The 12,694-nt window shown below is 41.2% G+C and overlaps 1 protein-coding gene across 8 annotated transcripts in view; it reads left to right on the forward strand.

Moving 5' to 3' along the window:
* Positions 1-12,694, forward strand: part of ADAM23 (ADAM metallopeptidase domain 23) — a 199,787-nt gene that overhangs the window by 7,956 nt on the left and 179,137 nt on the right. For all 8 annotated transcript variants that reach the window (XM_075829866.1, XM_075829862.1, XM_075829863.1 and 5 more), the window contains exon 2: positions 2,149-2,378. In XM_075829866.1, coding sequence (XP_075685981.1) covers positions 2,149-2,378 — 230 coding nt within the window. The remainder of the gene's footprint in view (positions 1-2,148; positions 2,379-12,694) is intronic.

A 12,694-nucleotide genomic window follows, 5' to 3' on the forward strand; every position in this document is an offset into this window, starting at 1 on the left:
ATCTGCTGATCCTATCGTTTTAAAAAAGTAAAATATTATCGTTGTTGGCAGCACATCTTCCTGTGTAAACAGTGAGACGCGCTGCCAACATGATAATACTATATGGGGACGAGCGATCGAAGTAACGACCGCTCGTCCCCATCCATAGCTCCGCGTGAAAGGAGCAAACGAGCGCTGATCAACGATGTCTCGTTGATCGGCTCTCGCTGCATCGGCTGATAATCGGCTGGTGTAATAGAGCCTATAGTCATGCTATCCTTTCATTCTGGAAATCAGTGGTGGTCTGAGATCACAGACTTCTCAGATTGTGATCTTCTCACATGTACCTATGACATATAAGAAGATCAGTTTAACTGGATTTACCCTTCAAGGCAAGTGGTTACTTATGGATACCAATACTGATTTCAGCATAAATAGACCTTCTCTGTTAATGTTGTACCTGATACAAAAGTGAGGCCTCATGCCCACTTCAGTTTTTTCCTTCAGGGTGCTATCCGTTTTTGTCACTGATAGCACCCTGAATCCATTCATTTCAATGGGCCTATGACTGATCCGTTGTTCCTTTCCGTCAAAAGTAGAGCATGTCCTACTTTGTTCAGTGATTCCGTGACCGTAGGGCCCATAGAAGTCAATTGTCCGTCAAAAAAACGGACTGCACACGGAAGGCTTCCATGTGCTGTCCGTTTTTGACGGATCCGTTGCCCTAGCAACGGCAGGGCGTGTCAAAGTTCACAGACTGGGACATGTGACAAGTTCAAATAAAGTTCAATACCTTCCGTTTTCTTAACGGAAACACAGAGGCGAAATGGAAGCACAACGTCCGTTTAAAACAGAACGGACACTGAGTATACACGGAAACCACACGAATACCAAGGCGGACACAAGGATCAGTCAAAAAACGGCAGAGAAAATGGTGATGGAAGTGTGCATGAGGCCTGAGAGTGTGTTTGGAAATTACTTTTCACAAGCTAAATATAACATTGTTTGCATTAAATATTGTTTCATTTATCCCAACTTTGTATGTTCTTAAACAGATGGCATATTCTTTGCTGTGTATCTGAATGACAAACATAAAACAGAGAAGTGAACAGACAAAAACAACAAATAAAACAAATATAAATAACAGATTAAAGTTAAAAGCTGTTCACAAACAATTTTCCATGCTACAACGGGGGATGCCATATGAAAAAAGATGTGCCTACAAGGCCTATGAACTGATCACTGGCCTTAGTGTTATATGAAATGTTTGTTATAAGAAATGTTTATATCTCAGCTTATAAAGATCATCCAAAAGAGCTTTTAGAAGATAGACATAGAGAAGATTGAATGGATTTTCAAAAAAGTCACTGCTGTAGTGGTATCAGTGTATCAACACAGCTGTTGGTTGGTACATTTTGTAATCTTAACTCATGACTTCTAGTATGATTTCTTGTCTAATCGTATGTTAATAGGTGGATAAATTTAGAGGCAATGCAATAGAATGTATACTGAGTACACTTGAATAGAGTAGTCGACTACGCTATTCAATACAGTAAAAGGAAGGGTATGCCAAGGTATACCTCCCCGAATTATTCCAAAAGGACGCTTTTTTGGCATATGTCGGGTCAATGGGGCCACATAGAGACATTTGGTGGGAGATCTCCAGGGCATACCATACCGGCCAAGCTATGTGTGATTTTATTAAGTATCATATAACCCAGGAGACAACCCCTAAAACTAGAGCTTGGGACCCATCTTGAAACTTGCATTGGGAAAAGACCAAGAAGCTGGCCCTATGAAATTCCCACAAACAGTGTTTGGATATAAACCTAGTCATCGATACTTGGGACAGACCCAGAAACTGACCCTAAAGACAGATCCTACTAATCTGGCCCTGGTAAAACAAGATCAAGGCTGGCATGACTTACATAGTTTTATGGCAAGTTTAAAAAGTGTGACTATACACTATAATATTAACAATGACATACATTTTTGGCAATCATAATAATTATTGTATCTTGCTAAATAACTTAATTGATGTTATTTTATAAAGGAATTAAAAGAAGTTTATTTGAGGAAAGAATGACTCACATTATTGTTCGAACCCTGTATAGCCCCTATGAGACAACAACTGAATGCAGTAAAAATATTCTTTTCTCCCTTCATCAGCTCCACACCGCAATGAGACTGCAGGAGGCACGGCTGGCACATTGGCAGAAGAAGAACAGGCATCCCAGCATAACAGCAGCAGTAGGGAAAGCACTAACCACAAGCAGAGCAATGAAATGCACAAAGAAATCACACTGCCTTCAAGACTGGTCTATTACCTTAACAAGGAATCCGAAAGTCCATACCACATACTGGATACAAAGACAAGGGACCATCAGAAGCATGACAAGGTACATTTGCTAATGGAAAATTATAGTACAAGGAAATTATTGAGAATGCAATGTTAAAATCAAAATAAATGGCTGTTGGTGTACGCTGCTCTACTGTAAAGTATTTCTGGTTTAACATTATCACAGAAAAACAGATGCCTGGGCCCTCGACACTCAGATACAGATTGTTTTGTAGCATATAGATCACCCTCATTTGCTATGTGCACATTCCTTCGATCCTCCATTACTCCTGTATTTTAGTAATGGCATGTGTTAGGAGATTACCTTTGACGTGAATATGCCCTACTGTGTTTAGGGTTACATATGTTTTGTTAGTTTATATAGTACATTAGTTTAGTACTGCTTAATCAAAGTCACATTTTGACTATGCACGTAGTCACCATTATTTTCTGCATACGCAGGGATTATGCGAGTCATTTATCAATGCAAATACACCAATTATCTGGTGTAATTGTTTTGTTAAAAATGGTGCTTGGCATGAAAGTTCCCCACTTTTCTTGACACAAACCATTTTTTCAAACTGTTTAGTACTGTAGATATTCCCCACAACTTTTCTTTATTGAAAGTGGCAGTAAACAGTGAGAAGCTTCAGGCTGGAATCACAGATGCAGTTTTTGGTGAAGCTTTTTGATGCAGTTTTTGGTGAAGCTTTTTGATGCAGTTTTTGGTGAAGCTTTTTGATGCAGTTTTTGGTGAAGCTTTTTGATGCAGTTTTTGGTGAAGCTTTTTGATGCAGTTTTTGGTGAAGCTTTTTGATGCAGTTTTTGGTGAAGCTTTTTGATGCAGTTTTTGGTGAAGCTTTTTGATGCAGTTTTTGGTGAAGCTTTTTGATGCATTTTCTGGTGAAGCTTTTTGATGCAGTTTTTGGTGAAGCTTTTTGATGCCGTTTTTGAGCCAGAGCCATATGTGGATCCAACATAAAAGTAGTATATCAGTCCTTCCTTTATATTTCCCCTTACTTTTGGATCCATTTCTGTTTTTTGCTCAAAAACTTTATCAAAAACGACACCAAAAACGGAAAAAATTCCAACCCTATTCTACAGCAGATATACAATGTTGAGGAATGCAGTGCACTCGACACTGTTTCCTCAGACTGGCGTACTGCCCAACTGTTATTTCAGTCATCATACATGACCACTTTATTACACTTCAAATCATGAACTGCTTATATTTTCTAAAGCATAGAGTCCCAACTCACAAAACCCATTCAGATAGTACACGTAGTGTTGAGTATTTAGGAAAAAGAAAAACTATTTTAAATACATTACAGAAAAGACCTAAATCAAATATATGTTACTTTTATTACAAACTACACAAAACTATACCCAACTACTAATAATAACAAATAAACCAGCTAAACAAATAAGGACAAGTGGTACTGTGCTAGTGTATAGTCCAGTGCTGACTGTAGTGTCTGGTGCTGTTATATGATCCCGACCCAGCAGCCAAGTGCCAGTGATATGGTTCACATCGTGGAGCCATATTTCAGTAATGCTAGAACATCCTTGTTGTCAGTGTTGGGCAGTGGTATCTGCAGATTCTAACAGCTCCGGTTCCTCATTCATGGGGCCAAGAGTCACCTGTGGCTCCTGTGTTATTGGTTGGGGAACACTAAAGTTATGGAGCTCAAAGAACACTTTCCACAAAAAAAAAGTATCACAGATTAATATACATAGTCCTTATTCTATAATTTTCTTAAAAATTATTTTAATCCATTCATCCTTCATTAAATCTGTTCCTAGGAAAACTGGATGACAGCCAGCATGACTCATATTCTACAGGGGTCATCACCTAGCTTTCCAGACCAGTTAATAGCAAACCTGCCTGGTTTTACAGTGACACATCCCTGCTTCCGCATCCTCCTATACAGGTCTTTAGAAAAGCTGGATGACAATCTTTATTGTAATGGTTGCGATGGTGGCTGAAACCCGGCTTTCCCGGAAACACATATGATGATAATTCTTAACAACAAATTTAATACTTATACTAGTGACTGTTTTTTTTATTTTAGAAAAAACAAAAACAAAGAAATTGTGTGTTATTTTACAAAAAAAGCTAAATTAAATTAGTCCCTTCTTGTTTGTCATTATAAAGACCTAATAAAATATTAAAGACGCTTACAACCTCAAAGGATTCATTTACGTTTTTGCAGATGATACTAAACTGTGTAAAGTAATTAACACAAAGGAGGACTGTACTCTATTACAAATGGATCTGGACAAGTTAGAGGCTTTGGCAGAGAAGTGGCAAATGAGGTTTAGCACTGATAAATGTAAGGTTATGCACTTGGGAAGGGAAAATACGTGCCGCATTACATAATAAATGGAAAAACACTAGGTAAAAGGACTTAGAAATTTTAGTTGACAGTAAATTTAAAGAGAACCTTTCACATCCCCATACATGTGCATTTGAGAGCAGCGTGTAATGGGCAGGGCTGCACAAACCCTTGGGCACTTTACATTTTTTTTCTACCCTCCTCCGTTATTTAGATATTGGTGCCGTTATATTTACCGCCCAATATTTAAATAACCCCCTGAACTGTCAATGGGGAGTGTAATGGCAAGGGGGCATGTTACTATGGCTATTACACTGTCCAATCAGATACGGACAGTGTTACAGCAAGACCTGGAGGGAGGAGAGCATGTGCGCGCGCACGCTCTAACTCTTCAGCTGTCAAGATCAGTCTTCTTCCGAACTGGCAAGGGGACGTGTCACTGCTACGGACAGTGTAAGAGCTGGAGAGAGGACAACGCGCATGTGCGCTCTCCTCTTCAGCTCTTGCACTGTCCGTAGCCGAGACACGCCCCCTTGCCAGTTCGGCAGACAAAGTACAAGACTGATCTCTCGCAAGAGCTGAAAAGAGGAGAGCGCGCATGTACGCTCTCCTCTCTCCAGCTCTTACACTGTCCGTAGCAGTGACACGCCCCCTTGCCAGTTTGGCAGAAGATTGATCTGGACAGCTGAAGAGTGAAAGCGTGCGTGCACACACGCTCTCCTCTCTCCAGGTCTTGCTGTAACACTGTCCGTATCTGATTGGACAATGTCACAGCCATAGTAGCACGCCCCCTTGCCATAACACGCCCCATTGACAGTTCAGGTGGTTATTTAAATATCGTGTGCCAAATATAACGGCACGGATATCTAAATAACGGAGGAGGGTAGAATTTTTTTTTAAAGTGCCCCAGGGTTTGTGAGCCCTGCCCATTACATGCTGCACTCAGCTGCACATGTATGGGTAGGTGAAAGGTTATCTTTAACTGTAGCAACTAGTGTCAGGCCTCTGCTGCCAAGGCAAATAATATCATGGGATGCATGAAAAGCGGCATAGATGCACATGACGAGAACATATTTCTACCCCTTTATAAATCCCTAGTAAGACCACACAGGAAAAATTGTGTACAGTTTTGGTCACTAGTTCACAAGAAAGACATAGAAGAGCTTGAACGGGTTCAAAGGTGGGCAACTAAAGTAATAAATGTTATGGGTAAACTACAGTACCCTTAAAGATTATCAAAATTAGGGTTATTTCGTTTAGAAAGAAGACGGCTGAGGGGGTGATATAACTGCGTATAAAAATATCAAAGGTCAAAACAGAGATCTATGTCATGATCTATTTATACCCAGGGGTGTAACTATAACAAACGGGCATCCGCTACGACTCTAGAGGAAAGAATGTTTCTACACCAATGTAGAAGAAGATTATTTACCGTAAGAGCAGTGAGGCTATGGAACTCTGTGCCAGAGGAAGTTATGGTAAATTTACTGAAAGTATTAAAAAGTGGCATATATGCCTTTCTTATGTGTAATAAAAGTTATGTTTGCTAGATTTCTGTAGATGGTTCGTTGATCCAGGGATTTATTCTAAATGCCATATTGGAGTTGGGAAGAATTTTTTCCCTAAGATGAGGAACATTGGCTTTTGCCTCATGGGGTTTTTCCTTCCTCTGTATCAACATTGCAGAATAATAGGTTGAACTGGATGTAGATTTCTCTTTTTTCGACCTAATAAACTATGATACATTTTATTAATGCTGGTTTTCCTGACTATTAACGGAAAGTCAGGAAAAATGTGCAACCTACTTTATTTCACCTATATCTAATTCCGATATCCTCCAGAAACATTTATATACATACACTATATGGCCAAAAGTAGAAAAGGTCCTATTTTGTTCCAGCACGACTGTGTTCCTGTGCGCAAAGCGAGGTCCATAAAGACATGGTGTCATGAGTTTGGTGTGGAGAAACTGGAGTAGCAGCACAGAGCCGTGATTACAAATCCACTGGACACCTTAGAGATGAATTGGAACCAGAGCGAGCCTTAGGATAGATGTCGCCCTGTGTGAAATTATCTTTTGGCGCCCCACCCCATCATAAAAAAATGTCCCATAAAAAAAAGTATAATGCCCCCACAGTATAATGCCCTATATAGTGCCCCCATACAGTATAATAATAATAATAATAATAATAATAATAATAATAATAATAATATTTAATAATATATTATAACCCCTTCAAGGACACAGTATTTTGTCCTCTAATTGTGCCCACATAGTATTATGCCCCCTAAGTGCCACACAGTATATTGCCCCTGTAGTACCCCTACACAGTATAATGCCCGCTAAGTGGCCCCCACACAGTATAATACCCCCCTCCCCTGGCTGCCACACACAGCCCCCCCTTGTAGATAGTGCCCCCCTGTAGATTGTGCCATACAGCCTCCCTGTTGACAGTGCCATAAACCCCCACCTCCTCCTTGTAGATCGTACCATACAACCCCCCACTTCCCCCTTGTAGACAGTGCCCCCAAACAAAAAAAATCCTGTAGCCTGGTACAGAGTTTCCCGACTTTTTCAGACTCGAGGCACCACTGGAAAAATAACATTTCCTCAAAGCACCCCTACTAAAAAATTTTTGAGAACGACAGAAAATGGCTAAAAACAAGCACTACACTCTTAGGCTGTTTATTCAGCGTTTTTTGTAAGGCAAAAAAAATTTGCCTCAAAATTCCTTCAGGAATTTTGAATTGACAGCGTTGTTTGACGTTCTTTTTTTTTTTTGAGTTTTTTAAGCCGTTGAAGCTAATGCAAAAGACACAGGCAAAAAAGCACCACTCGAGCACCACAGGTATATTCTGCCTCCTATTAATTTCAATTAGAGCTTAGAGGTGGATGACCATCAGTCCCCACTCACAGTAAAATAACCATCAGTCCCCCACTCACAGTAAAATGACCATCAGCCTGCCACTCCCACTAAAATGACCATCAGCCTGCCCCTCACAGATTCCCCCTGTAGATAGTGCCACACAGCCCCCTTGTAGATAGTGCCACACAGCCCCCGTAGATAGTGCCCCGCAGCCCCTTGTATGTAGTGCCACACAGCACCCTTGTAGATAGTGCCACACAGCCCCCGTAGATAGTGCCCCGCAGCCCCTTGTATGTAGTGCCACACAGCACCCTGTAGGTAGTTCCACACAGCCCCCAGGTAGGTAGTGCCACACAGCCCCCTGGTAGATAGTGCCACACAGCCGCCTGGTAGGTAGTGCCACACATCCCCCTGGTAGGTAGTGCCACACAGCCCACAGCCTCCTTGTAGATAGCACCCATGCCCCTCCCCTTCCTGTAGATGGTGCCACTGTAGCTCCCTGAAGGTGCGGAATCCCCCTGTGGCCGGGGATTCAGCTCCTGGAGCGCTCTGCTTGATGTCTCTGTCCATATATGGTGTATGCTATAGTGTTGTCGCATCCCAAGAGGAGCACAGGCGCCTTCATGCGGTGTCGCCGCTAGCAGACGCAATGGCTGCTACAGCGGTAGCGACACCACTGAGTGAAGAAGCGCCCGGGTTGAAGGGCAGCTGTTGAGCTGCCGGGCCTGGGCGCTTCTGAAACAAGCAGGGGTAGGGAGCCAGCGCATCACCCCCTTCCACCTGCTGGAGTGATGCGCCCTGTGCAAAGGCACAGGTCTGCACTGATTGGAATGTCCATTACGTGCCAGACAATCTTGTCCAACGTCAGTGTCTGACTTCACAAATGGTCTTCTGGATGAATGGGCAAAAATTCCCACATAAACATTCCAAACTCTCGTAGAAAGCCTTCCTAGAACAGTGGAGGATGTAATTTTTGCAAAAGGGGGCCCAACTCCATATTAACACCCATGGTTTTGGAATGCTATATCCAACAAGCTGTTTACATACTTTTGGCCATATAGTGTATGTGAGAATGGTATCAGCAGCTCCTCTTATTAATCAGGGCTTTGTTTTAGCTTCAAACCTTAGGTTTTCGGCACTTTAATTCCTGTTTAAGCAGATTGAATAAAGGTCCTCTTACACGGCCCGTCCTGGGCCGATCAACAAGACTTCTTACATAGGGAGATGTGCTGCCGACAACGCTAATATTTTTCATTTCTCAAAATGATATGATCAGCAGATGAACGAGCGTTTGCTCTTCATCTGCTGATCGCTGTCCTGTTTACACAGGGCAATTATTGGCAACAAGCATTGTATGAACGATTGTTTGCCCGATAATTGTCAAGTGTAAATGGGCCTTTGTGCCCCTGAACATGCACAGGACATCAGCAGGGACACTAACATTGATAAGATGGCGGTGTTTATAAGGTTACATTTGTACTAACAGTTTGATCATTTTCTCAGCTCTACATTTATATACAGATCTATTTTGATATTACGTCTTTGAAACTCAAAGTATTGGATGTGACTTGATGTGTTTTACATTTTTTGTTTGTAGTGGAGGCAGACCATGCCACTGGTATGGTGTCCGTGGTGGGAAGGCGCCCCGTTCTGAACTCTTCCTACTTCCCCACATAGAGCCATAGTATCTTCCTGCATCCACCACTAAGGGATTTTATAGCTTTCATCGAGTTTAACGGTAGGTGTGTAAATTCATATGCACCGGTCTCCCCTGGTGGTGGCTGTAGTCAGACTGTTATATGATGTACTATGTAAAGGGAAGCAGGGTGTAAACATATTGAAAAATACGGTGTTCAGACTCATTGCCATATTTATGAGGCACGTGTTCCACTTTTCTGACATACAAATTGGGTAAAGTTGGCATGGCTTAGAGTCGTATGGGTAGCAACTTTGTTTTTATTAAACAATCCTTCGCACACACGTAAAAGGTCCGACCTGGCATTTTCAGCTTAACCAGATTCATCAACAGGGAGTGGACCATGTTCATAAATCTGTTTTACGCTGCACGGGGAGAGGTACTGCCACACCGCTCACATGGTGCATCAGTATTAAAAGAGCTCCCCCTATAAAAATCTGTCATACACATTTCTACAAAGTTATAGTTCACTGTAATTTTATATGTATCAAAGGCCTAAGTGGGGGCCAGGGCCCATACTAAGTTTTCTATGTGGCCTTATGATTTCTTTGTACGCCCATGCCTGTTTGTTAGAAGATATGAGAATGTGTGTTGATTTTATTGCATGTGGCTTGATGAGAGTCGTAGAATAAAACAACAAATCACCATTTTGCTACATCTATCATTTTTATTTTTTGAATGTCTTTTATTTGTTTTTGAAAGAAATAATTCTCCATCTGTTCATAGTTTGCATGTCACCTGGCATGTCACGTTGCGCTAGTTGTAACCCACCAGCAAGCTCTTTGAGATGTAGAATAGAACAGTAATGTTTGGAATTATGTAGGACTTAGTGTTTCACAAAGGGATGTCCACCCACGCAAGGAAATTTTCATAGTACATGGTGAATTCAAATACACAGTTGTCCCAAATATAACAGGTTGCCCCTGCTGTTTTTCTGATTGCTCTATGGTGACTTTTCTAAGTTCAGGAGAATTACAGTGTTCCAACCTAAAATCATTCTCTGCTCAGTAAATGCTAAATCTTCTAACTACAGTTTAGAATTTCCTGAAGAAAGATGTCTCCAAGAGTTCTCTATCTCAACCTTGTCAGGCGCCCTTATATTTCTATTCATTTTGGAACTAGTTTGAATGTCAGAATTTTCCTGGTTCTTTGAATTGCATTACAAGCATAATGAACAAATCTAGCATGTTCACATGGGCTTATATGTCACAGACTCATGTTACATGAATATTTCCTAATGTAACAGGTGTCAGGGCTGGGCACTAGCACTATTTCTTCTCCTCCGCATATGACAGATACTATGTGTTTATAGCCTATTGCAATTTGGCATACATTCCCTCATCTCACTATTTATACGTGGGCCTGCCTTTTTATATGTCTATATTTAATCTACCATATGGTCATGATGTATTAAGAGTCATGTGTTTGTATATTCAGCATATTCATATTTATTATAAAGTCTGGGAATGAAAAATTACAAAAAGACCTGCTGTACAAACATACTAGAATTCAGTCATATGTTGATGCTATTAAAGGTATATTATGGTTTCAGCAAATAAATGTTATTCTTTGTATAATGAAAATGTACACAAAGTTGCAATATACTTTCTGTATCAGTTCCTCACAGTTTTCAAGATCTCTGCTTGCAGTCATTCAATGGGAACATTCACTAGTTACTTGCAGTGGATAAAAATATTCCCTGATCAGTGCAATATAGTGGGTATGCAGAGATGGCGCAGATAATTTAGAGATTCAAGTTTATTATTAGATAAATCTATACAATAATTAAAACTTTTAATTTCTTCAAGATAAGATGGTGATACATATTGTCTTAGAACCTAAGTTATATACATTTGGTCACACTTACGAGTCATGTTATAGGTAGTACTGGTAAGGGGAATGCTTAGTTCAGGGGTCTCGGCCGGGTAAATGGGCAACACAGAAAAAATATGAAGTTGAAGGACCGCATTACTTTCAAATTTGATACAATAGAAAACTACCGTTAATCAATGAGTTATTTGAACTACTATAACAATACTACATTACTATAACAATACTAATTAATATAATAATACTACATTACTATAACAATACTAATTACTATAATAATACTACATTACTATAACAATACTAATTACTATAATAATACTACGTTACTATAATACTACATTACTATAATAATACTACAGGTTGGGCCATTTATATGGATACACCTAAATAAAATGGGAATGGTTGGTGATATTAACTTCCTGTTTGTGGCACATTAGTATATGGGAGGGGGGAAACTTTTCAAGTTGGGTGTTGACCGTGGGGGCCATTTTGAAGTCGGCCATTTTCTATCCAACTTTCGTTTTTTCAATGGGAAGAGGGTCATGTGACACATCAAACTTATCGAGAATTTCACAAGAAAAACAATGGTGTGCTTGGTTTTAACGTTACTTTATTCTTTCATGAGTTATTTATGTCATTATGGGTGTCAGGTCCGAGCATTCCTAGATGAACAGTTTCCTGGAAAGTGAATTGGTCGTCGTGGGCCAGTTGAATGGCCCCCTAGGTCTCCCGATCTGACCCCCTTAGACTTTTATCTTTGGGGTCATCTGAAGGCAATTGTCTATGCTGTGAAGATACGAGATGTGCAGCAACTGAAACTACGGATACAGGAAGCCTGTGCTAGCATTTCTTCTGCGTTGTTGCTATCAGTGTGTGAAGAGTGGGAGAAGAGGGTTGCATTGACAATCCAACACAATGGGCAGCACTTTGAACACATTTTATAAGTGGTCAGAAACTTGTAAATAACTCATAAAAGAATAAAGTAACGTTAAAACCAAGCACTCCATTGTTTTTCTTGTGAAATTCTCGATAAGTTTGATGTGTCACATGACCCTCTTCCCATTGAAAAAACTAAAGTTGGATACAAAACGGCCGACTTTAAAATGGCTGCCATGGTCAACACCCAGCTTGAAAAGTTTCCCCCGTCCCACACACCCCTTTGTAGATATTGCCACACACCCCTTTGTAGATTATGCCACACACACACACACACACACACACCACTTATAGATAGTACCACATCCCCCTATAGGAGTGAAATCCCCGGCATTGCTGACGCTCTGGCCAGGAATTCCTCTGCTGGACTGTGACAGCAGGGGCGACCTCTAGGAGCGAATCTCTGTCCAGAATCTCCAGGATTGCTCTGGTCGGGGATTCCGGTCAAGGAGGGAGCCCCAATGGAGCTACCTACATGCAGAGGGTGTGTAGCGCTGTCAACAGAGTGGGGTATGTGGGGCACTATCTACACCAGAGGAATCCCAGGCCAGTGCGTCGGCAGCGCTCTAGTTGGGGATTCTGGTCCTGGAGGGAGCCCCAATTGAGCTATCTACATGGAAGGGGGGGGGGGGTGTAGCACTGTAAAAAGTGGGGTGTGTGGGGCGCTATCCACAGGGGGGATTGCACTACAGGGGACTGTCGGGCCACTGCT

This window comes from Rhinoderma darwinii, chromosome 6 (genome assembly GCF_050947455.1).
Source record: "Rhinoderma darwinii isolate aRhiDar2 chromosome 6, aRhiDar2.hap1, whole genome shotgun sequence".
Classification (NCBI taxonomy): Eukaryota; Metazoa; Chordata; class Amphibia; order Anura; family Rhinodermatidae; genus Rhinoderma; species Rhinoderma darwinii.